This window comes from Merops nubicus, unplaced genomic scaffold (assembly GCF_000691845.1).
Source record: "Merops nubicus isolate BGI_N331 unplaced genomic scaffold, ASM69184v1 scaffold500, whole genome shotgun sequence".
Classification (NCBI taxonomy): domain Eukaryota; kingdom Metazoa; phylum Chordata; class Aves; order Coraciiformes; family Meropidae; genus Merops; species Merops nubicus.
Genome location: NW_008583309.1, coordinates 38,820 through 63,659, shown reverse-complemented (window position 1 = coordinate 63,659; position 24,840 = coordinate 38,820). Strand labels below are relative to the sequence as shown.

General features: G+C 42.0%; 2 protein-coding genes and 1 pseudogene across 2 annotated transcripts in view; 2 read left to right on the top strand and 1 right to left on the bottom strand.

Annotated features, from left to right (window-relative positions):
• The first annotated feature begins 7,279 nt into the window (after positions 1-7,279).
• LOC103772749 (claudin-22-like) lies at positions 7,280-7,933 on the top strand. Its single transcript, XM_008940095.1, has one exon. It carries the CDS (start codon positions 7,280-7,282, stop codon positions 7,931-7,933), a length of 654 nt encoding a protein of 217 aa, XP_008938343.1.
• A 1,089-nt stretch (positions 7,934-9,022) lies between these two features.
• On the top strand, positions 9,023-9,811 carry LOC103772738 (annotated as a pseudogene).
• Positions 9,812-13,129: 3,318 nt separating this feature from the next.
• Positions 13,130-24,840, bottom strand: part of WWC2 (WW and C2 domain containing 2) — a 49,309-nt gene continuing 37,598 nt past the window's right edge. Inside the window, exons 17-21 of the mRNA XM_008940074.1 lie at positions 24,593-24,757; positions 21,367-21,459; positions 20,003-20,245; positions 15,287-15,414; positions 13,130-13,356 (exon numbers count right to left, since the gene is read on the bottom strand). Coding sequence (XP_008938322.1) covers positions 13,290-13,356; positions 15,287-15,414; positions 20,003-20,245; positions 21,367-21,459; positions 24,593-24,757 — 696 coding nt within the window. The 3' untranslated portion in view covers positions 13,130-13,289. The remainder of the gene's footprint in view (positions 13,357-15,286; positions 15,415-20,002; positions 20,246-21,366; positions 21,460-24,592; positions 24,758-24,840) is intronic.

Genomic DNA, 24,840 nt, shown 5'->3' with positions numbered 1-24,840 from the left:
AGTGTGATACTCTGCAGAAGGTATTTAATACATTTCCGATATGCAGCCATTGTCAATTAGGTAAACCAGAAATAACTATCACATCCCTGTTGCAGACGAATGATAGCAGAAGTCTTCAGCAGTGACCTCTCTCTGGGCTGGTCCTGGCATGGCAGGCATCACCTCCATCTACTGATGCAGAATTAATCACAGCTCCTGCACGCTCCCTCGTCCCAGCTGCACTGTACTTTGTAACACATCATGCATTAGCTGTGTTGGTGGGTTCTGTGCATCATCCTTTTCACCTCTGCAGACCATATTTGACATCTGAGGATGCTACTGGGTAGCTGCAATTGGTGGGAGGGCCAGGGGAAAGCACAGGGAGGAAACTGCTGTTCTCCTTCCCTCCGTGCACCCATCCCTTCCCCAGGAGCAGCCATCTCTACCTGACTCCCTCCTCGCTGCCCCTCTGAAGGAACCTGAATAGATGGAGGCCTTTTAGGTTTTTCTTGATGCAAAGTAGGGGAGGTGAGAGAAGGGGTGGGGATGAATATGACAGAAGATGACAGTAAGGTGTATATTTAAGTTTTAACTAATACTGACACACATCAGTGGCTTAATTTGTTAACAACAGGATGTCATGAACTCCTGAAACTCTAAGCTTGTGTAGATTTCAGTTGGGGGTGGGGTGGGTAGTAGGTTAGTTAAATCCTGGGATGGAAGAAAAGTGGGATTTTGGGAGGTGGGCAGGGGATTTGTAGACAAAAAGATCTGCAATGCTAGAGAGGACAGTTTCTTGCTAGAAAAGACCTTCCCTTTCTGTACCTCCTGGTTCCCTGCACCTTAAGAAGTAAAACACTAGAACAGTTTAACCCAGTAGAATCTGAAGAACAATTGTATTTCAAATGAATACCATAAATTTGTTCAGCTTCTCATCTCCCTTCCGCCCAGATGTTAATTATGGCAAATGAGTTAAATGCCACAGGCACCCCACATTTCCTTCACTTGTCAGAAATTCTCATGGCTCATTTCACACCCTGGCTAGCTTGAAGTTAAAAGGTACATTGCAGTCTTCTAATTTCTGGTTAACAAATCTGTATTACCTTAGCAATCCCTATTGTCACATGGTAAAAATTCCCCAGGTAGGTTCAACTGGGTACTAAAAATAATTTTTCATGAGTATATTGATAATAAGAAACAAGTCATAAGGAATGAGAGAAAGCTTATTGTAATAATTGTTTGCAGGTGTTAAATGAAGAGCATTATAGAAATATGTATGTGCAACAGTCTATTAAACCAGAATCTCATAATAAGGGATGGATAATGATAAAGAACACTACACATTTCACAGCTCAGAAATTAATTTCTTAGACTTCCAGCGTTCAAGGAAATCATATTCCAATCACTGTTCAAGTGATCATGTTCAAACATGAGTTTTCATACTTACAGTAATCTCCTGTATTGACAGTACATCAAAACTAGTTCCCTGAAGAATAAGGCTAATTTTCTAACCCAGTCAACCCTCGCTTTGAAGTCTGGATTGGGATGGTGATAGAAAAGTTTCTGCAAAGGTTGAAGTACTGAGCCTTAAAGCATTCTTTATTCTTCCAGTATAATGATGGCAAATCAACCCTCTCTCATTTCAATCTTTTGAATAAGTCCCTAAAGCAGAAATAGGCAGTTTCACCTTGCTGTGCTTAACTCTTTCGGTGCCTTTCCCTTCTAGATCTTATCCAGCTGCCATTAATCCTACATGATGTTGTAAGCTTTTGATTAATCTTACAGAAACGAAACTGTTAGCAAGGTCTTTCACTCCCAGAAGAGCATTTCTTTTGCATACATAATAGCCTCTGTTAAAGTTGCTTAATGAATTACCTCCATCCAGTGTTTGAAGAGGGGAGGTATGCAGGGTTGGGCAGTCCTTGCACTACTGAAAAGATGGGAATATTCCTGTTTGAGGAGGGAGGTCCTATTCAGAGGGCCAGCAGCAGCTGTGTCTTTTTCCCATGTGAAAAGGTTCTGCAGCCCCATCCTGGCTCTTCTGAAGGTGCTGGGGTGCCATGCTCACCGAGCCCTCACCCCACCTTTGCCTTGCTTTCTGCGTGCCAGCCCTGGGGCACCAGTGGGGTAAAGTCCTCAGGAAGGGCTGTGCTGCTGGGGTATGTTCCCTGCCTGCATCGGGGAGGGCAGATCAAAAGGGGTGATGTGGCCTTTGTCATGTTTTGCTTTGTCTCTGCTGGACTATCCCCTTCTGCTTTAACTTCTCCACAAAATATTAAGTTTGGTTTGTGACTTCTTTGCTCTAGCAGTGCCCTAGCACTCATGGAGGGGCACTATCTTCAGATGTAATACAGAAACAAATAATGGAGTCTCATAAGTCATCACCTCTAAATATTGTGTTAGATGTTTTATGAAAGCGTAATGACACCATGAGCTAATGGGGTGTGGAGGTGTGTGTTTAGAAGTTACTCTCTTTTTCATTCCAAAATGGAAATTGTCATCTTCTTCACCAGTGTACTCCTCTCTATAGTGCCTCTCTTTGCTGCTTTCACAGTGGCCTCTAAGTGTCCAGAATTAAGGGTTGCTGCTGTGGATTGCACTTGGGTGCAGTGAGGTGTGTAACAACCAGTGCCGCTCACACGCTGGCATATGGAGCATTTGTGGATGCTGTGTCAGTCTGATTCACACTGGACTTCTCACATGGGCATGACACCTACCCTTCCAGCGCTGCACGATGCTGTGTCTCACTTGGTACTGTAATTTCAGTGGGGGAAACAAGGAAGAAATCAAACAGAACCACCACCATAATAACTTTAGTAATTGATAAAATTCAGATCCATCCACTTCATTAGCAGGCCAGAACATACCTGTGATCACTCTGTTGCTAAGTGTGCCTCTCAGTGGTTGGAGTCACACAGGTAATTATTCAGGGAGATGTCAACCTCTCTTCACTGTGATGCTCTCTGAAGCACCCTGAAACTTCAGGATCTATGAATACAAAAAAAAATTTTTGGCCAAAGTTCACTTAACTGCACACTAGATTAAATCAATATGGACAGCAATATGGGTTTTCTTTGTGTGATGTTTCTGTTGATTTTACTGAAGGGCACACTGGATGTGCAAAACAAACAGTGCACCAGCATCACAAAAAAATGGTTTCTTGATTGGGTAAGAAAAAGCGAATTCCCACAACTTCCAGTTCAAGGAGGAATGTGGAAAGCAAGAGACTGCCAAGCTGAATGAATTAACTCACACGCAGTAAGGTGCTGAAGACACTACCTGGCCAGCTTCTGATAGCAGCTACGTTTGACTGGCTGTAACTAAGAGGCAGTTATAGAAAATCTATATGCTCGTGTTCATTTCCATCTTCTGTGTATGTGTCTATAAGATGGGACTTTAAAGAGAGACCTGTGAATGCTCATTTAAATATCTAGTGTTTTCAAGAATCAATAAGAAATATTTAGGGAACTCCATGACTATCTTCAGATTAGCAAAAATTATTGATAGTGTCTGGCAGTGTTACTGGAGACAGTTGTACTTCACAAGTGAGCACACTTTTGAACTGCTGGAGGAGAACAAGCAAGCCCACAACACGAACACGCTTACGCCTCCTGAAGGAACTGAAAGTGTAGGAGTGAGTCAGTCTCTTGCAATACACAGACTGCTTTTGTGGGATTAGGTTGCCTCATTGGCTCCCAGAGTGCTGTACCTGATATTTCTTTCTGCTTATGCTGAACATAAAACATTTGGGTAATTGTGTGGGCTGCAGAGCTGTGTAAAGACAATTTCCTAATACTCTGCAGGGGCTAAAGTGGTAGTGTATCTGTCTGTGGCCATGGAGGTTCTCAGAAGAGTTAGTGTGGTGCTTAAAGCTTTTAAAGAAAATCTGTATTGCTTGTGGTAAGATTCAGAATGCTGGTGTTCAGCCTAAAATGGTTTTATAGGGAGTAAAACTGTAACGCATTTACCTGCATAAAGTGAGGTGCGTGCTGACCAACCCCAATCTGCTTTCATCTAGTCAAAACCAGTTTGCAAAACGATGCCTGGAGTTAGTTTGAACGAACGATGTGCTCGTCAATGCTTTAAACTGTGTTACTGAAACTGTAGGAACCCAATGGTAACCTGTGCTATATTCTTCATGGGTGTCGTCTGTGCTCCATGTGTCTCGGAGCTGGCAGCTGAAACGGGCACCAGCAGCGGGTGTGAGATGTACCAGTCTGGGTGTCTATGGCAAGTGCCTGGCTTCAGGGGGGCTGATGCTCCAGAGAGTCCCTGCTGGCTCCTGCGTGAGGTAGGCACTGGCAAAATGACCAGAAGTCTCTCTTCTCTGTAGCTCAGTTCCTTATACACCGAGATTATTTTAGCTGCTTTAAGCCTCTGTAGGATAGTGTCCCTGAATGTTACATACATCAGGCTTTAAAGTCTATAGAAAAAAAAATAATTATCTCAAGCCAGTCAAAACCCCCTCAAAATTCATCTTCATCTTCCTTACCTGAAAGCACACTGGGCAGTGATAGCTGTCCCCACTCTTCATGTTGACAAGCTTGTGTTGGAGAAGCACAGCCCCTGCTGCGGAGGCTGGCAAGGGCAGCAGGGGCAGTTGTCCTGGGGGAGCCCGCTTGTGCACAGACCCCAAGGCACTGGCAGGGGAGGTCCCCGGCAGGCAGCTTCCCTGCCCCACCTGCCTGGGGGGCAGTGGCCACCTCTGCTGAAACACCTTGAGGTGATCTGTTGTTTCAGGCTGTGCAGATGTTGGCAGGTGTGTTTTGTCATCGCAATGTAACGGTGCACCCTGTTGTTTCAAACTACCCTGAGCAGTAGGGCAGAAACTGATGAGACCCTAATTCTATGCTTTGCAGTAACTCTGACATTGCCTTCCATGGGGGCATAAGTCTACCAAAATAAAATTTATCTGGGAATGAGACATTTTTAGATGTGAGAGAAAGAAAGAAATAACGGTGGGGAGGAAAAGGTGGAAGAAGGATGAGGGAAATAGGGCTAAGATGGTGACTGACCCAATAATTTATTATTTCAGTTCAGCTGGAAGATCTTTTTTTTGTTTGTTTATGGGTTTGCTGAGATTTTCCTAAGTTCAGTAAGTTCCAATTAAAGGCATGTCAGACCATTTTAGTATCCTGGCAACAAGGCAAGTCTTACCTATGTTTTGGGGGCTTTTATTCTCCCACCAGAAAAACAACAATTCTTTTATGATCTTGCACAGGATAGTATACGGAAGCTTTGCTTGTTCTAAGTGAGTACATGCTTAATAGTAGGTTGCCGAACTTAATTGGCAGATCTTACTGATGCAGCAGTCTGAATGCTCCTGATGGCTAAAATGAAAAGGTAGGCACACTGCTTCCAGCTGTGGTCAATATTAGCAAAATTAATGGACTTCACATTCCTGATTTTGTGCTCTCACACTGCTGGAATTAAAGGCAGAAAAGAAAATGTTAAATTTTCAGAGACAAGAGAAGTGCAACAGGCTTCAGCTTATAGTCTGGCAGTGACCATGATTTTAAAGTCAAATAAGCCTGTAGCCCCTGAGTGAGCAGAAGCACTTCTGAAGCATAGTTATTTGTCTGAGAGATTATTCAAATGGCATTATGGAGTTTCTTGCTGAATGCTATGATGATTTCCAGAGCCAGCATTCTTGCTCTGAACAGAGAAAGGGGAGAAAAAGGACACTGCCAAATCTGAAAATACAATCTGGTGTTTGAATAGACACAGGGTTGTTCTTTTTCCTTCTTCTTTTGCCTAGTGGATGGCCAAAGTTAGAGCCTTGCATCAGTCTGTTCCCAGTGTTGTCAATAATATCTTGGTGATTCCTGCCCTTGTGCATGGTAACCTTCTGACCGCGGTGTAAGCTGTCGGACTGGGGTGGTGCACGAGCAGAGGGGAGATGGATTGTCTTGCTGTGTGGGGACTCTTCACAGCTTGTGGCAGGAAAAGCACAAGGGTTAGGAGTTAAGACTCAGTACAGAAATGAGGAAGGAGAGATGTTCTCACAGTGAAATTTCGTAAAGATACCCTTCAGGATTTTTGGAAATCTTCCAAAGCAGTGTTACGTTCTTCCATCACCAGATAACCCATTTTGAATAACTGAATTAAAATATGCAGGTACATACATGAGCACGTCTAGGAAATGACATCAAGGAAGACGGGAGAGCGTCTCTGGGTCGTGTGTGTGCTCACACTGCTCAGTGTCCTCCCGTACAGGCTGTGCTGCTACAGTTGGGGGGGGGAATAGCAGACAAGCGTTCTCCTTGCTGACCCTGTAGCCAAGCACACGGGTAGCTGACTGACACGAGAGCAGGAAAGCAGCAGGGTTTCCTAAAGGAGCAGTGGCATAATGGTATCTTGCTTTGATCAGAAAGGAACGAGGCATGCCTGGCCCTGGAAGCATTGAGTGCCAGATGTTGTTAGACACTAAGTGTATGCACTCTGTGCCACCTGGGACATGGGCTCTTGGAAAGGGGACACTGGGCTGCTGTAAGCTGCTACCAGGGTGTTGCTGAAGTCTTGGGGCAGGTAAAGTTTACGCTGGCCCGTGATCTGTCTGGGTTCATTATGGTGGAAGGATGTCTAGGATTTCATTTGCTACAGTACTTGCACCATAGCCGTCTCCTTTTCCCCTTAAAGAGTCGGTCAAAACAAAGCCCATTTTAAAAGAAGTGAATGTAGAAAATGTGAAACATAAGGATCTTTTACAAAGCGTCTTTTACAGTGCTGGGGACATAAAACAGGGCAGTGGAAGATAAGCCATTATGTATGTTGAGGAAGCCTAAGAATAAAGATTATAGGCAAACAGTCTACCTTTCTTTACAAGGCCTTGATTTCCATCCCTGAAATCTCAAATTTAGCTATTACAATGAAGTCCTGTTGCACACAGAGCTGACTTTTTATCACCACTTAAAATCTAATTAATCCGTATTGAAGCACAAAGATTTCTGTTGTGTTTTAGGGTGAGGGGTCATAGAGCCCTCTTTGTTCATCCTCGGGCTTGTAATCATCGGGCATTGGGATATAATTTTACCAAGCAAATTGGAAGGTAACAGATCAAATCCTTATCAGAAAGCCTAACTCATGGTTTAGTGAAGTCCTTCGTCCTTTACGTGTAACTTTATATTCGTGAAGAACAAAAAAGGGTTTCAGCGCCTACAAAGGGTTAATAGCAAGGGCTTATATTTGGGGCCGCAGAGAACGAAGATCTTCATAGCTTCCACCATCACTCGAGGTAGCGGTTGTTACAGAACGGCTGGGGAGACCTTCCTCCTCAATCTTCTAGGACTCTGCTCTTATAATGGCCTTGGTCTATCGACCAATGATGCAATTAAGTGGCATACTGCTCTCTCTGTTGGGATGGGTCCTGTCCTGTCTCACCACCTATTTACCCCAGTGGAAAAATCTTAACTTGGAACTGAACGAGCTGGAGATCTGGACCATGGGACTCTGGCAAGCTTGCGTTGTCCAGGAAGAAGGGGGGACGCAGTGCAAGGACTTCGATTCTTTCCTAGCTTTGCCTCCAGAGCTCAGGATTTCTAGGATTTTGATGTTTTTTTCCAATGGATCGGGGCTTTTAGGCCTCTTGTTCTCGGGCTTTGGGTTGGACTGTTTGAAAATTGGTGAAAGACAACAGGAACAAAAGAAACGGCTGTTGCTGTTTGGAGGAATGCTCTTCTGGATATCGGGGATTACAGCTATAGTCCCAGTCTCTTGGGTGGCCCATTCCACAGTCCAGGAATTCTGGGATGAGAATATACCAGAGATTGTTCCCAGGTGGGATTTCGGGGAAGCATTATTTGTTGGCTGGTTTGCTGGATTTTGCCTTATATTAGGAGGATCCCTACTTAATTGCACAATCTGCTCAACTGAGATCCATCCATCTTCGATCCATTACACAGTAGCAAAGCAGCAAGATCAGTGTCAACGCTTGGAAACGGAACCTGGGCCTTAAAACAGAAAGCTTTAAGAAGTATGGAAAGACTGCCCTATCTTTTTCAAACCCTAGTGCAAGCCAGAAGGTTGTTCCAGTAGTAACTCAAAGGACTCTTTGTTACCTAGCTGACTTCCTAAACTTATGTCTGTTTTCTCAATAACTGGCATTGGAAGGTGGTGTGTTTTCTCACCTGCAGAACCGTTTAAGACTTTGTTTCAAAGCAGAGTGATGAAGTTTTCACAGACTGTGCAGAAAAGGTGCTTTTGCTTTCTCAACTGCACGATAAAATCCTGAAAATGAATATGCATGTTCCCTTAGAGCTTGGCTTTTAACCAAAATATGTTTCCTTGTCATACGCAACCAATTAAATGAGCCTCAGTGCTTGACTCTGTTGCAGTTTGCCACTTGCCTTAATGCAGTGACATACAAAATTTGTTTTCACAGCCTAAATAGTCTAAATACACAGGTTACATCAAATTGTTTTGCTGTGTACTTGGAAATTTTTGTGCTAGGAAAACTGTAGGCTCTGGAAATTCCAGCGAGCTTTGCCGATGTCTTTTGTGCACGGGGCGTTAGGAGGTAGGTGCTTCACGACGAATTAGCTGCGTTCTCCTGGTCTAGCACACTCAGCTCCCCACAAAAGTTACTCTGGGTGTTTCTGGCAGCTGCATACTCGATGCACCAAAAATAGTCTGAAAAATGCTGCTTTAGAAGATACTTCCACTATCTTCTTCTAGTACAGGAATTGACATTATGTATCCTATCAAAGGCTCTTTGAGCTAGGTTCGCTCACAGCAAGATGTTGTTCTGAACGTGTAACCGTTGACTTTAAAGACAGTTAACTGGCCAGGGAGTAGACAGCTTCATTTGTTATGTGTGGAAGTGTACCAGTGTGCTGTCAGCACTTAATTTAAACATTATGAGATGGCAAAACCAGCAGAACTGCTGTAATCTAAGAATATGTTGAATTCTTACAGATTGTTGGAAAGCCAAGTATATGCTTTTCTTAAAAAGAAAACCCCAAACTACTGAAAGGTGAGCCCAGCTGTGGCCACACTTCAGCTACTGGTTTACCACAACTACCTCCTTATCCCCCAAGCACTGGACATGGAGCCAGGCAACACAAAGCAGGAGGGGAGGAGTATTTCAGGCTTTGTAAATCATTGTTTTAACTTTTGCTTATGTTCAGTATGACAAAGAATTGAGCAGAACAGCATCCACAAGTGAGCAGTTTAGGGCTTCTGTGACTGCTAAAACTGGACGTGCAGTTAGCTGGGTTGCTGTTGTCTGTACCAAGATGGATTTTAACTGGTACCTGTAACTATTTACCAGACTGGAAAAATCTCAAATTAAGACTTCAATGTACTGGAGCTTTGGACCATGGGACTCTGGCAAACCCGTACAGTCCAAGACATAGTAACACAGTGTAAAGATTTTTACTCTTTCCTAGCTTTGCCTCTAGAATTCAAGATCTCCAGGATTTTAGTATCTCCATCAAATGGACTGGGCCTTCAGAGCCTTGTGATCTCTAGCCTTGGTGTGGACTGCCTATAGATGGAGGCTACAGAGCAGAAGCTACAGAAACAGCTGTTACTACTTGGAGGGTAACTTCTGTGGATGTCTGGAGTTCTGGCCTTAGTCCCCACTTCTTGAGTTGTTCATACTATAATCCCAGAATCTGGGGATGAAGACATGCCAGCGATTCTGCCTAGATGCAAAATAGGGGATGCACAGTGCAGTGGTTGGTTTGGTGGATTTCTGTTTGGAATTCTAGGGGCATGTCCACTCCTCTCCACCATCTGCTTACCATCTGACCATCAATAACCAGAGCAGTATGCAATGGCAGATAGGCAAGACACCCATCAACATCTGGAAGTTGGAAATAGAAGACCTTAAAAGGGTAGATAAAAGGTTTTCAGATTTCTTGCTCATGCACCACAGTAAGAAAGGTCTGCTGAACAGACAGGTCACTGTTTACACGATTTGGGGTAGGGGACTGTTTCTTACTGAGTAGCTCCTTTAATCACTACTTCAATTTTATTTATATTAAGCGATGAGCTATCTCTAAAATCTGATCAATTGCAGATATTGTTTTTGTAATTTTAGTTTTTTCTTTTTAGTAAAAAAATTTTCATCTCTAGGCATACATGGAGACTTCACAATCTTAAATGGGCTGCTTTAAACAATGTCTTTTTTGTAAAAATAGTATCAGTTTAAGTCCTGCAACAGTTTGTAGTGTCAGTTCAACATGTACTACAAAAACCTAACACGGCACAACCTTGAACGAAGTTCCCTGGACCTGTATCGTTTACAGTACACTCAATGTTCTCAGACATAATCTCATGTAATACATCCTGTAATACAAGCTCTCCATCATCTGCGAGCGAGCGAGAGAGGAGGTCGGGGTGTGTCCCTGCACGCCTTCTCTCAGGAAAGCCAGTGTTTCTGAGCAACAGTGAGACATTGTCCAGTGGAGAGCTGGCTGTGCTCATGGCTACTGCAGTTTTCACTGAACAAAGGTAAAGAACTCACTTCAAATCTATGAATCAGTTTTGGTATAACTTACCCTGAGACTTGTCAGTTATTGATGTGAGCTTTCTATAAATTTCAATGATTTTACATTGACAAAGCTGTAGCAGCCATCTGTTTCTGCAAAGAGCATGTAAAGATGAAGAGCAGCAATAAAAGAATTAAGTAAAACACTGGTCTGGGAAGATCCTTTGTTAAAAAAAAAAAAAAAAAAAAAATGTATTTTCCAATCACTGAAACACATGGAAAGTGCAGAAACAAGTTAATCTATGTGATGTACCTGCATACTTTTACTGACAAAATTAGAACAGAAACACATTCAGAATATAACCTGATTAAATATTTAGTTCAGTCCTGAGTATTTGACATTTAATACAGTATAAACATAGCAATAGTAAAAAAAAAAAAATCTTCAAATTATTTGATTTGTGTTCTATTACAATTTCTGCTAAACTTCACTCATTTGGCTAAATATTCTTGTACCAGTAATATTTAGATTTTGTTATATGCAACTGCAATGACATTGCTGCCTGGAAAGAGAACTAATTACATCCGTTACACCCTGCTGTGCAGAGTAAATTCCACTTCAAGAGTAATATTTATAATTTTCAATGGATGGGGGTTTATTTGTGTGTATTATTTTAGCTTACTGTATTGAGCATTTCAAGTGTGAATAATCTGTATTAGTAAAAAAAACCCCAAAACCCCCGAACTCCAAACCCAGAATTGTTAAAAGCTGCCTATAACTACATTCATTTTTACCAATTGGGAAAATGAGGAGCATGAGTATGTTTAAGTCTCTCATTTTTAAATGAGTTTTGCAAGCTAAAGCCAGCAGTACTTATATTTTTGACCTCACCTCATGCTTACAAATCAGACAATACTTTTTTAAATATTATTTGTTCTTTTCACGTACTAGAATAATCTGGCAAGAATTTAGACAGCTCTAACTATTTTTCACAATAGCATCCTTAATGTCAAATATTTTTATGGCCAGAACTGAACTATATTAAACAGAACATAAATAAGACTGTAAATAAATAAAAGAAAAATCATAAAGCACACCTCTAAACATCATTCTACAAACAACTTACATAATTAAATTGAGAAGCTGAAACTGTCAACCTTCATTTCACCTCTACATTAAATAATTCCAGATTTTTTTTTTTTTAAATTTGACCTTTAAAACATGAAAATTATCTCAAAACAAAGATACTCAAAACAAATGGGGCGTTCTTACAGGGCTTTCAGTCAGTCATCTTGCCCAAAATAGCATGTTTGGCTCTACGTTTAAGTGAACTGATGTATTTGTGCATAAGAAAACCCTCGGGTGTTACACAAGCCTCTCATCACAGAATTGTCACTTTGAATTTAAGACAGCTCTACCATATTGCAGTTATATTTGCTTTCATTTTCTCACCAAATTAATTATAGCCTGTTTGAAAGATGAAGTCTATGCATATGTGGCTTGTTGCTTGGGAAAGAAAACTTTAGCCAGGGAATTAAAAACATCTGAGTGCAACATATAAAGTAGAAAATGAAATAACTCTGTTCTGGGTCATGTCCATCTCCTGCCACCACAGCCACAGAAGCGGACCCCCCGACTGCTCTGCTGAGGCAGGGCTGCCTGCAGAGCCGCACTGACGCCCCGGGCTGGGAACAGAACGCAGCCACGCTGATGCTTACTCCTAGCAGGCTGCTGCCCTAAGGCAAAGCTGAAAGGTGCCTTTCACACCTGTTTGTTAAACATGTGCACCCTCAACTGCACGCAGGGACAGTTGCGGAGTTTTAAAAACATTATAAATTGTACTGAAATAGCTGAAGACTTCTAGTCAGGAGCTTTGCTTTTTCAGAAAGGGTTTACCTTACCGACAAGGCTTCTGATACCCGAGTTAGTATGTGATGGATTTCCCTCCTTGTAAAAATACTTTAATGAAACTTCTTCCTATTTGTAAACCTAACAAACACTTCCACATATTCCTAGTTGGCAGTAAGACAGCCTCTGGGACAAGAGACTAACACAGACAAACTCTCATTAGTGAGTGTACAGTGGACATAATTATTCTGATTCCAATATTGGTATTATGACTTTGATTCAGCTTCCAGTTCAGAAAGCAGCTGCCCCACCCTTTTGGTAGTCTCATAGTAAGTTTTTAGGGTTACTTGTCTGCCTTGCCTTTCTCACTCTCCCGCAGATGCAAGAAACCTTTTAGTGCAGGTTAAAGTACTGTACATTCACAAAACTAAACTCTTGACTCTTCCTACGAAGTATTAAAAAACAAAAACAGAAGAAATTTGTTTTTAGAAACAAAATTCCTTTGCGGGTGACGAATCTAATTAGCAGCTGTTGTGAGGCAGCCTCGATGTTTTGGAAAGGAGCTAACGCTTGTAGTTAACTTTAAACTATAAAAGTCACACTCTTGTACAAAAATATTGCATGGCCAAACAGCCATCTTCACAGTCTGCTCACATGAAAATAGTGAAAAGATAAAACAATCTTCTGTTGAACGTAATATTTCTCAACACAGTGCAGTTCAACAGGACACACACTTAGTACTGCCTTTGTTCCTCTGTTCCATCTTTACAAAATAAAAACAAACATGCAATACATACAAACTGTACAAAATCAGCATCAGTATACCAAAATTAATCTACTTTGGTTTTCTGGTTGTTGGAGGGTTTTGCCATTTTTTAAGCACACAACAATTCAATTAACTATATTTTACAAATCAATGTATCAATAGTGAACATAAAATAGAAGATCTTTAAAAGTGTGCCACAGGACTACAAAGTTCATCTGAAAAGAGATGAGCAAGTGGAAACACACTTCAGTGAAAACGCGCAGTTACACATCATCAGCGGGCAGGGCTGGTATGCTGATCTTTGCTCTTGTGAAGTATGCTATCTTCTCCCTGAAATTAGGAAAGGAAACAAGTTGTTATTTTACTAGCTGTGGCATGACTCCAGTGTCATCTGCTGTAGAGCTGCTGATGTTACGGAGCAGTTCTTTAAGAGAGGGGTTTGGGAAATATACAGTGAAGAAAATACACAGTGAATTTATTTACAACGAATGCGGCATGCTGACATAATTTCCTTCTTAGGCAGATTTATATAAAAAGCAGCTCCTATTTTGAAAAAGAAAAAATATTCATTAATAACTGCAATGATGAGACCGAAATATTGATCTAGTCACTGAATTTTCTATTATGAGATAGTGGGGAGATGAAAAGGCAAAATAAAACATTTTGTTGTGAGTTGGGGAAGAAATGAAATAACTGGGTCTGGGCAAGACTCAGAGAGGCAGAATTGTCAACACGTTCTCTAGCTGCTTCCCCTGTGCTGTTACCATTTCTGTCTCCTATGAACTGAGAGATTACTGAAGCATAACAAGTTTACACAAGCTTGTCTGCCACCAGCCTAGAAAGCAGATGATAAGTATTGGGGGCTTAAAAATTAAAGCTCAGAAGAGTCATTCTTCTTGAGAGCTTCAAAAACACCTCTGTGTGATTAGTCTGAGGCCACAGCACTGAACGAGTCCACCAGCAGGACATGTACAGCTCAGCCTCAGGAGGGAACTATTTGTCCAGTAAACTAAACCATGTTTTCCATTGGCAAAACTTGTTTTCCTATTAAAAACAGTAGCTCAGAGCAAAATCAACTATGTAATTTGGATTCCTCGGCTAGTTGCGTGGTGATTAGAAGATGAAGGAAAACAGTCATACGGCACCCTTCGTGCAAGGGAAAGATGCCCTGAGCACTATTACACATTCCTGTAAATTCGGGCAGCAGTCTGTTTGTGATGACTGCTAATAACCAGTACTAACCAAAACTCTTTCTCAAGACTTGCACTAGAAGTGAAAACTGAAGATGCTGCGAATTTCATACCGAAGACAAACAGCAGAGCTGTAATGCTTCGCTGAGGAACCCCTTCCCTCTTTCTCTCCTGCTTTGACTCTGCACCACTTGCAGTTGTGGTTTGCAAGACGTGCCCCTCATGGGCCCCATTTGCTTACAGACTGCCCAAACTGCGCACGACAGACCGGGTTAAAACAGAGGAAAATCCTCACACTTCTTAACAGCTGACTTAGGCTTCCTATGCAGGAATCCAGAAATCAAACTTTAAAAACACATTAGTGACAAAACAGATGAAATTAGCTTGCAGTTCTGCGTGGAAGAGTAAACACTGTATTTTTCAATCAACCATTCTATATTTATCTTTATAGAGAAGTGTGGCCTTCAGCTGCTAGCCTGCCACTTACTGCCCTGCCTTTTAGGAATTCAGACCAATTAGAATTAAGGTTTGAGATAGAAAGTGTTCATTCTGACTTATGCTAAGCGGGAACACTTGATAAATTGCATCAGGTAATTGGCTGCAGTTCCTGCAACCAAAAGGAGGGATTCAGGATATTTCTTGAATAGTAAGTCTTGAACAAGGCACAAGTAGCAGTTACTCAGTTTCCTGATGAGATGTATACAGTTCTACTTCTCCTTCAAGGGTGACTTCTTTCAGGCACCTGCCATCACCAGAAAAGATCCCACAGTAAAGTCTCACACAGTAAAGATCTCACAAAGTAAAGCCTACTGCCCACAGCAGATGCCACACAGAGGTCTGAAACTTGCTTGCTCCCTGTCACAGCTGAGCTGACATACTGTCACTGCCCCCACACAGGAAAGTTACCTTCCAAACTCAATCTCTAAGGTATGTTAAGAAATATCCAATGTTTCTTGCAATTTCAAGGTGTGTGGATTTTTTACTAACATTGCAGGGTATGTCGGACTATATTTAGAAATAAAGGTGTTTCCCTATGTTAAAAAGGGCATGAGAAGCAGAACAGGCCCTACCTGAATGACTGCACCTGCAGTGGTACTTTCTGGCTCTGCTCCCGTAGCCGACATACGTCCTTAGAAGCTTTCCTCATCAGTTTCTCAGCACTTAAACCTTGCTTCTGTTCTTCTTTTGACTGTTCAGCCTGTAAATGGGAAAATAATTATATTTTGCTAATAAAGAACAACAACCGATTTCAACAGATTGCTACGAAAAGTTGTCTTTATTTTTTTTTTTCCCAAAACTTTATATCAAGGGCTTCTGAATGCCCAACAATTCGAACAGTGGCTCTTTTCAGGTGGGCAGTCACCTGGATTTCTTAGACAAAAGGCCACCATTCATACACAGATGAGTCCCATAACACGTGGAAGGTTCATGGCATTGGCAGTGCCACCTTGCACATACACTTACCTTCATTTCTAGACTGCAGGGACTGTCAGACAAATGGTATTTACTGAATTTGGACAGCCATCAAAATTTAATGGAAGCAGTTTATGTTCTTAAACGATTTCTAAAGTTCCTTAGGGGTTAAATTTTTGAAGCTTAACTTTAGGCACCCAGACTTGAAAATACCATTCTATTCCTGCAAATTAAAATGCACACCCAAGCCAGAAACAGCCATCTTCAAAGCTGGTTTGTGACTGAGGAGTTCACATCTCCATGTCTGAATTCAACCCCGAAGACTCCCAAACAAGCCCAACTAATTCACAAAAGGTAGTCCATGCTATCAGTTCCATGCTGGGTATTTACAGAAATCTGCTCACAGCAGGACAGGGTACTCTCCGTCTGCTGAAACACACTCCGGTATTTCATATGAAAGTGTTTTACATGAAAGAAAACCACCCTTTCAAAAACTCACCCAAAATCTAGTCAGCTTGTACTGCTGTTAACTTCTTCAGTCCCTAACTCCAAAATAGCTGTGATTTTAAAATGAAATTAACCTATAAATATTGTTTTACTTATTAGTTAGTGAACATAAATTTCCATGCTACAACCGGTGTCTTAATTTTACATATGTCACTGGCCATATGTTTTATGAGCTCCCCTGGTTAATAATTATCATCAAAGCGCTAAACGTACAATATTTCAAAATGTTCTAAATTTGTCTTTTCCCTAACTATATGTGAGATTGTTGTGACTACTGCATGTCAGGTTAATGGCATAGATGATTTCTTTGTTTTCATACTCTCTATTACCATGTACTCCTTTTTCATTGTTTTAATCCTCTTAGTTTTTCAGGATGCTCTTGGAGAAACTTTCAGCCCAATGTCTCCAAGGATATGCACCTGAGAAGGTACGTACATGACCAGGTTTATATTTATATCATGCTTCTTGAGTGATTTATAAAGGTGGTGAATTATCCATCTATATAAAATACATAAAAGCACACTAATACATTGGCCATACATTCAGCAAGTGTCAAAAAAACAGCACTTATCTGCCAAAATTAAGTGCTGGGTAGCAATCTCTGTATCTCTGCTTAGCTGAAATATGAGATAACAAAACAGAAACACTATCAAAACTAAAGCTGAAACACTGATTCCTGTCTCATTCCTCAGTGGTTTCTGTATAGAAGAAAGTGAATCTGAACTAAAACTGTTAATTGTGCTGAACACCAAACCACTGTAACGAGGACACACCTGTGGTATTAATGACATAATTACAGATTAAAGAGAAGATGTACTGAAAAGAAATAAAGATTTCTACAGATATTTACAAGAATCTTTTTTGGGCACCCTGAAAGAGGAAGTACTTCAGAAGACCTACATTTCTGAGGATTTAAGATCAAACTTTGAAATAGTGTGTGATTTCTCAAAAAAATGTAATCTAAAGAAGAAATAAAAGCTTCTGGTGCACAGAACTACCTACTGTGTTCTGATCTGCAGGCATTACTGGGCTTTCCATACTAGCTGTACTTTGGGAGGTGTGGTGGGAAGGGGAGGGCGGGTACGGAGTCTCTGCGTTCGGCTTCAAGCAGAGTAGCTGTGTGCTAGCAAGCAGCCACCGATTTTCAACATCCCCCACATCTGCAGTTTCATTTTTCACTTGAGACTCTCTCAATTTCTCTGGCACTTCCCGCTGCTGCATTAGTCTGCACCATTATAATGCCTGCAGGATCTAAAAAATAATCTATGAGAACATTCTCCGGGCGGCTGTGTTTTGCTAGCCCACGAGGAGGCACTGACAGCAGAGCACAGTGTTCGCAGGGCTGTTTTGCTCCACAGGGGAAGGCTGCAATGATTTGAAGGGTAGGAATATTTCTAAAAACTTTGTAAGCACTCTTCAAAAGAGGTGGACTGGCTGTGATCCTTGTTCTGACTTCTAGCTTGGAAAGAAGGACTTAAATGCTGTGCTGTGGCCTGCATATATTTTAGGAATGTATATTATTAACCCTTACTCCTCATCACAGTGTGTGTCACAGTGTTGATCGCTAATACCAGAGGTATAAAATGAGACAAACCTGGAACGAGCCAGCTGAAATAAGAAAGCACAAGTCCAAAGGATTTAGAATATTAAATGTTGCAGAGGCATACTCTATTCTGGAGGGAATAGCTTTAGAGTGAGAATAGCTTTAAAGTAGAGAGACAAAAATGATAATTTCTATCCTGTATCTAGCATTAAATTATGAATTTCTAAATAAATTTAGCTATTCTTCTTTTATATAAGCTACTCCTTTTATGGGTTAAAACTTAGAAAGATCAAACTCATACAATGAATTCAGATGGTAAAAACCCACAGTCACACTGTGTGATGTTTACACATCATGCTGTCTTACCCCACTTTGCCCAAGGGTTTTTCAGACAGAGAAAGAGACAGGAAGACAGAGGACAGAACAGGGCATAAAAATAAAGTTGGGAGAACAGCTGGGGAAAAGTTTTGTCTCCTAAGGTGTTAGATGATCAAGGACTTCTTGAAGTAGGTGTTATCATTATGGTTAATGATCTCTGATGGATTTCTCTTCAATGAATTTCTCACAGTGGGTTTTGAACCTGTGCAAACCTGCAGCACTCAGCATTCTGTGGATAACATTTTTACCGTTTCTAAATGTTGTGCTATGTTGCTTGCATTTAATCTGCCACCTCTTCAATTCCCTGCTCCCTGTATAATAAAAGACAATGGCTAATTGCTCTCCTCTGCTTTACTCATGATTTTATAGACTTCAGTTGTAGCTATTTAGCTGCTCCTAACATGGAAGCTGTTTCTTCCTTTGACCATCCTTTTTGACCTTCTGTAGTTTTCTCATCCACTTTGAGAAGGGGAAACAGAACTGAACAATGTTTAAGTTACAGGCATATCGTGTATTTATATCATAAAATGATCAATTTTCTTCCAGCTTCTTCATAATTCCTGTCTTATTTGCTGTTTGATGTCTGCTGATCACTGTGATGCTGTGGCTGATGTGCTGATGTTTTTGTTTCTTCTGTCTGGAATATCTCATTCCTAACATCTAATTCAGAGCTCAGCTTTGTGTATGTAAATATCAGGATCATCCCTTCCCTACTTTACACAAGACTATTGACTGACAGGTTTTCAAAAACCAGCACAACCCAAACAAAACAACCAACCAAAACCCAACAACTACCGCTTACATATTAGGAGGTTCTCTGCACCTTGTTAAAACTTCTTTCCATTTTTACTACTCTGAATAACTTCATGTTATCAAAACACTAATCTCTATCAACCATAAATAGAGTACAAATCCCTCCTGAAGGTCACAGGCAACCTCCTCTCATTGAAAACTGATCTATATTGGCTGACATGGATTGGAAGGGGGCTTCAGAGGGCATCTACTCCTACCTCCTGCTCAGAGTAGGTGAAGCTAGAAGCTGAATCTTCAAGGTCTTGTCCAATTACATTCTGAATATCTCCAGCCAGAGGCTGGGGCTGGTTTGGTTTTTTCCACCCCTAACAAGCTCTCTAGGCCCCTATTCCAGTGTGTGATCATCCTCACGACTTAAAAAAGCCAACCAACCTCCCCAAAACATAACAAAACCCCCACAACATCCAACTTCATGTATTTTGTTGGAATTTTCCATGTTCCAACTTATCACTGTTGCCTCTCACTCATTCTATCCTGTTTCTTGTCTTTTATCCACGAGAGCATCCCATTACCTTATGGCATTTTAGAGATAGCTCATATATACTTGTATTGTTTTAGCGACCACCAAGTTGAGAATAGAATTTGGCTTTCCTTTGCCAAAATTAGAACAAGTATGTCCTGCATCAGGAAATAAGCCACAGTGGAAGTACTGCCCTTCCCACGTGCCCCTGCCACACTATCAGAAACGATCGTTGCCTCTCTCTACACCTTACAAGCACCTTTTGGCTACAAGTTCTGGGCAGGCTGCACAGCAGCTGACGCTGGTGGACAAAAAGCACACCCACCTCTGCAGAAACACAGCTGCGACCCGAGAATTCTACATTAAATTTAAGTAAATGCCATTTTACTACACCAACCACAACTACTGCTCCAAATAATAGAGTTTAGCTCCTCTGAATTAGTAAAGTATTTAGAGGGCACTAGAAAAACTCTACCTCAAATTATAGGTTTAAATGCTGTATTGACTAATACAAAAATATGGTTTATGCTATGTAATTCAGAGGTGTCATTAGTCAAATGTGAGCTTCTGGAAAAATCTTTTCACATGACAGAATGAATTCTTTAACGAGTTTACAGAAAAAGTTGAGGCATAAACGTATTCACTCACAGAGTATCATTGTGCTGCTCATACCTGTTTTTCAGCTTGTTTCAAGAGTCCCTGGAATCGTTCGTCCTCTAGCACACACAGGGGAAGGTCTGTCTCTCCTCTACTTTTCATTTCCTCAAGCTTCTGCTTCAGATCCCGCAAGGCCCGGAGCTCGTCGTTCAGCCGCTGCTGCCTCGTGCGTGACGCCTGGAGGTCCAGCTCCAAGTCAAGGGAAGTGCGGCTGGGACGCTCCTGCGCAGCTCTTCGCATGATGGGCTGGCAAACAGGCTGAGTCATTCCAGAGACAGAGCAATAAAAGCTAACGTCAAGGGGCTACTCTAGGGTTTGACATAATGCAGTCAGAAAAGCTCAAATATATGTTTGTTTTTCTTTACCAGAAAGCTAAAACTTCATCTATTTTGGAGTTTTTCTTCAGTCACTAGCTAAAAACAAATGCAAAAGTTTCTCCAACCAGTTGAATAATGATATATTGACAAATTAAAAAAAAAACAAAACCAAAACCCATCCTGATCCCCAGGGCAACACAATGCCAGAAGACCCAACACTACAGAGTGTAGCTGAAATCTGTGGGTAGATTTCAACTAAGTTATTTTTTATAAACATTTGCTTTTTCAAGGCCTGAGCAAATACATAATGTTATGAATTTTATAAAAGTGTTTCACAGAATCACACAGACTGGTAAGGGTTGGAAGGGACCTCTGGAGATGATCTCATCCAACCCCCATCGTTTCATTAGTGTATTTCACATTATTTGCTTTTCACAGTGACTTTTCATATAAGTAAGCTGGGCAGGAGAAGCCATCCCAGACTATTGAATATTTGTTTCCTATGCCAAACGTAATCCTGCTACAACCTTTCCCACAGAAGTGTTCTTTTCTTTACAGCCAAGATTAAAATATAACTCACTCAACTCATGTAAGAATGAACTCCATGCAAGAGAAACACAATCTTACTCTCTTGTCCTTCAGTCCTCAAACACTCTTGGAGAAGAGTAAATCCCCTTTAAAAGGGCATCTGAATCCTTGAACTTTCCACCAAAATTTGCTCAAGGTATAAATGCCCAAAGCCACCCTGGGTGACTTCATAATATTTGGGTTCTTTAACCCAGATCCCTTTGACAGTAACTAGCTAAGGCTGAAGAGGAAATGCCACGATGCTGAGCACCAGCGTCTTGCCGCTGGCTTCAGCCACAACTAGAACAACATGAGCTTTCTTTGGGGGGGAAGATGTAGAACTGAGACCACCATGTTAAGATTTTAGCCTGAAACTACAGGAGGACTACACGTGGCACTTGCATTGCTTTTGCTGAAATAAAGCATATTGTTTAAGTTGTTATCCCCTCTCTCCCCACAGCCTGTTTAAACCACGTCCAGGGCAGGAGCACGTACCCGTTTCACCCTCAGGCTGCGCCGTTCCGCGGCGTTTCTCACGAACAGAGACTTCTTGGCTAGTGTCGAGCTGTCGCTGTCACTGCGATTCAGCTGTCAGAGCATACACAACAGAGACAGAAAGCACCTTCATATACAAGTACATGTCTGTATTGATAGAACCAGTCAGAAAACCTCAGTATTGATATACACGTAGATCTGTCTTGCTATAAAGTAAAAAGTTTTTCAGCTATAATAACTGTGTACTCTGAACTCCTAATCCTAAACCAAGACAACCATTGACCTTACTAAATGAGTAGTAAGTAGGCTCTAGGAATGCAAGGAAGGTAACCGGGGTTTATTAAGTGCTGCCAAATCCCTGTCTGGCTGCAGATTATAAACCACGGATTTCATTCACCTGGGGCATGCTTTTAACAAATTTACTACAGGGAGGTAAATTGCTGTAAACACGCACCTGTCCAACAAACAGTATTTCTGTATTATTTGCAACAACCATAAGCATGCCTACGGCTTCCTTCAGACACACTTCTTGCTTCTCAAAAATATGCACTACAGCTCAGCAGCAGTTTCTTAATTATAGCTCAAGTTCTGCATACATCAGTGCAGACACTGTGAGATGCACCAGCACGTGTGGTAGTAACCTTCAGAGAAAACAGAAGCATCTACCTGTAGGATACATAGTTCACCTCTTCAGAAACAGGCAGACAATGAGAATCATTCTGGTGACATTTCTGTAACTAAAGCCCTAATGCATGCTCACGCAGGACTGACTGGGAGTTGGAGCTGGGAAATACAACCTCTTGCAACATGAAGACACCTCATGAGAGACAAATCTGTTCTTTTCACCATGGAACCTCTCCTGGAGGTGGATACACACAGGTGGCTAATGTCACTGGCAGTCTTTAAACACTTTCAAAGTGTTTTCAAAGGCACCAACAGAGTTTGGATCTGTCCCTTAGGCCTCAAAAATCTTGGTGTTTGCTGTAACATCATATGAAGTTGGTGCTTCCTTAAGGCCAGGCCATCTCTTCTGAAAAGCGAGCAGCTGGCCTTGGCCAGAGCGTGTCCAGCAGGTGCTTTCCTCTAGAACAGCACCACAGAGCCGGCAGGGCTGCATATACCTGTGGTGCAAGCTGGGGACTGGGACCAGGGAGACCCACATTGCTCAGTCCTCTCCGTGGACTCGGATGCAGCTACAGTGGCCACTCTTGGGTCCCAGCAGTGGCCTACAAGTATTTCTGAAACTGCAAAAGATTCATCTGTGCAGACATGGGTTTTGCCTGGCATACTTTGATTCCAGGCAATGCTGCACACAGTGAGAAAGTGAATGGCTTATCCAAAGTACGTTCTTCCAGGTTGTGGCTTCTGGCATCAGGGACGTAGCAATGTTCAAAGCTACAAAAACCCAATATTCTTCCCAACACAAAAACCTCAGGAGTGTATACTAACTAAACTACCAGAGCAACTAGTGTTACTTGCCATCAAAAACCTCCACAGGCAGTATGCTAAGGCTGTGTGTTTTTGCTAATACAACTAATTTCCAGTTTATAGGAGTTAAGATGAAGGCTAGGTTCTGAATTCAGCCAGTAATCTATCGAGGTTACGTAAAGATAGCTGCAAAATGAGCTGCTGTATTTCAGTCTGGAGGGTATATGGAATAGTTAGTTAAGTATGTAGATACTGACTATAGATTTTTTTTTTTAGGCCAATGAGAATCACATAGAAGCAATCAACTTTAATATTCCCAAATAATTAAAGCAACCACCTCTAAATGAACTGTGGACTTAAAGCAAAAGTTTGGGTTTTATTTTAAAAAGTCATACCTGTGAGTAACCTGTAGAAACCAGAGATCAATATAAATTGCCTTTTCTAGTGTGTCTGCAACTAAAACTCAAACTAAAATCTATAGAGCTAGTAAACCATGCTTAAATCTCTGAACACATGATTTTCAGACAGTTTAGCAGCAACAGGGCAGACAATCGAATTTATTTTTTTTTCCTCCACACTACCATAGTGTTCTGCCAATGACCAGGCCCAACAAAAATGATAGCACCAGCAGAAAGAGAATCCAATATGCAGACTGTATTGTAGACAAGAAGGACATTCCATGAGTGATCGCTGGGGGTACAAACAGATCAATCAGCTGGTACATAATTGACGCCACCCCCAATGACCTCCCAAAGGACGTGACTCGGCCCACAACAGGTGGTACAAACAGAGACCCGAGGCTGCCCACAGCTGGCATGGGAAACAGCCAGAGCAGCAAGCTGAACACATAAGAGAAAGGTGCCCACATGGCGACTCTCCCCCCATCGGCCCGCGTTCACAAAGGTCTAAACAGACTGGGGCCCAGCTCCAGGGAGAATCAGGAGGTCTGGCCTGAACCAGGAAGCTCTGGGGAGTGCACTCCACAGCCAGACACTCCTGACTCCCTGCCAGTGGTCCCAGCTTTTATCCCCAAGCAGACCCCTGACCTTTGTCAACTCAGTGCAGGACCCCTGGGGCTCATTTCCCTTCTGGCTCTCCCTGCAGGGCCGGCCGCACCCTGGGGGGAAGCTCTAAGGCAAACTCACCCCCTCTGTATGAAGGGCTGTGGGAATCACCCATATGGCAACCTTAACTTGGGGGCTCAGGGTTCAGATCCCAGCATTTCACATAGACCTAGAGGGACTGGAGAACTTTGTTGCCAAAGCCACATTTAAAATTCAGCCCTTAGGCAGTGCTCACAGGTCTTTCAAAGGTGTAATTGCAGCAGAATTTGGTCTGCCCTGGTTTAAAACCAGTTGAGATACAAAGTGAGATTTAAAACTGATGACTGAGCTCTTTGCATACTGTTACCCTTAAATGGTTACATTAAAAAATGGTAATGCAATGGCAGTTTTACAGTGAAGTCTATTCCACGTTTTAAATTATTTTGCTGTCTGAGAGCTGTAGTCACTGACAAGCAGGGAAACACGTTTTGCAGAGAGGCAGCACAGGTTTCTGTGTTCCTTCTCTCCAATGGGATGTGGTTTCGCCCTAGTAAAGGTGTTTTGCAAGAGTATGCAGCTCTGCTCAAAGTCAGTTCTACTCTGCATCAGGTCAGTTATGGAAAGACAGAATCTAGAGAAAGCAGAGGCTCTGCCTCTCGCAGGGAAAACTGGTAGACGACTCACTGTCATTAATTCCCGAGAAGTAAATGACTCTTTGGTTAATAGCTCTTCATTCCGAGTGTTGTCCCTCTTACCCTGCAGATGTATTGGTTCCGCTCGCCTGGAGAGAAGGTCTGTGAGCGCACTATCATGCTGCTCCTGACAAAGGGACGCTGTCTGGAGCTCCAGCTGCCTCTGTCCTTGGGTCGGACCCTGGTGTTCTCGTTAACTGACTCCTCAGTGTTAGTCTCCTTATCAACCTATGAAAAGGAATGTAGCTAGTAAGAGCTACTCTGTCAAGACACAGGCCACCACACCCTGGCTGTGCCTTTGGATTTTACAA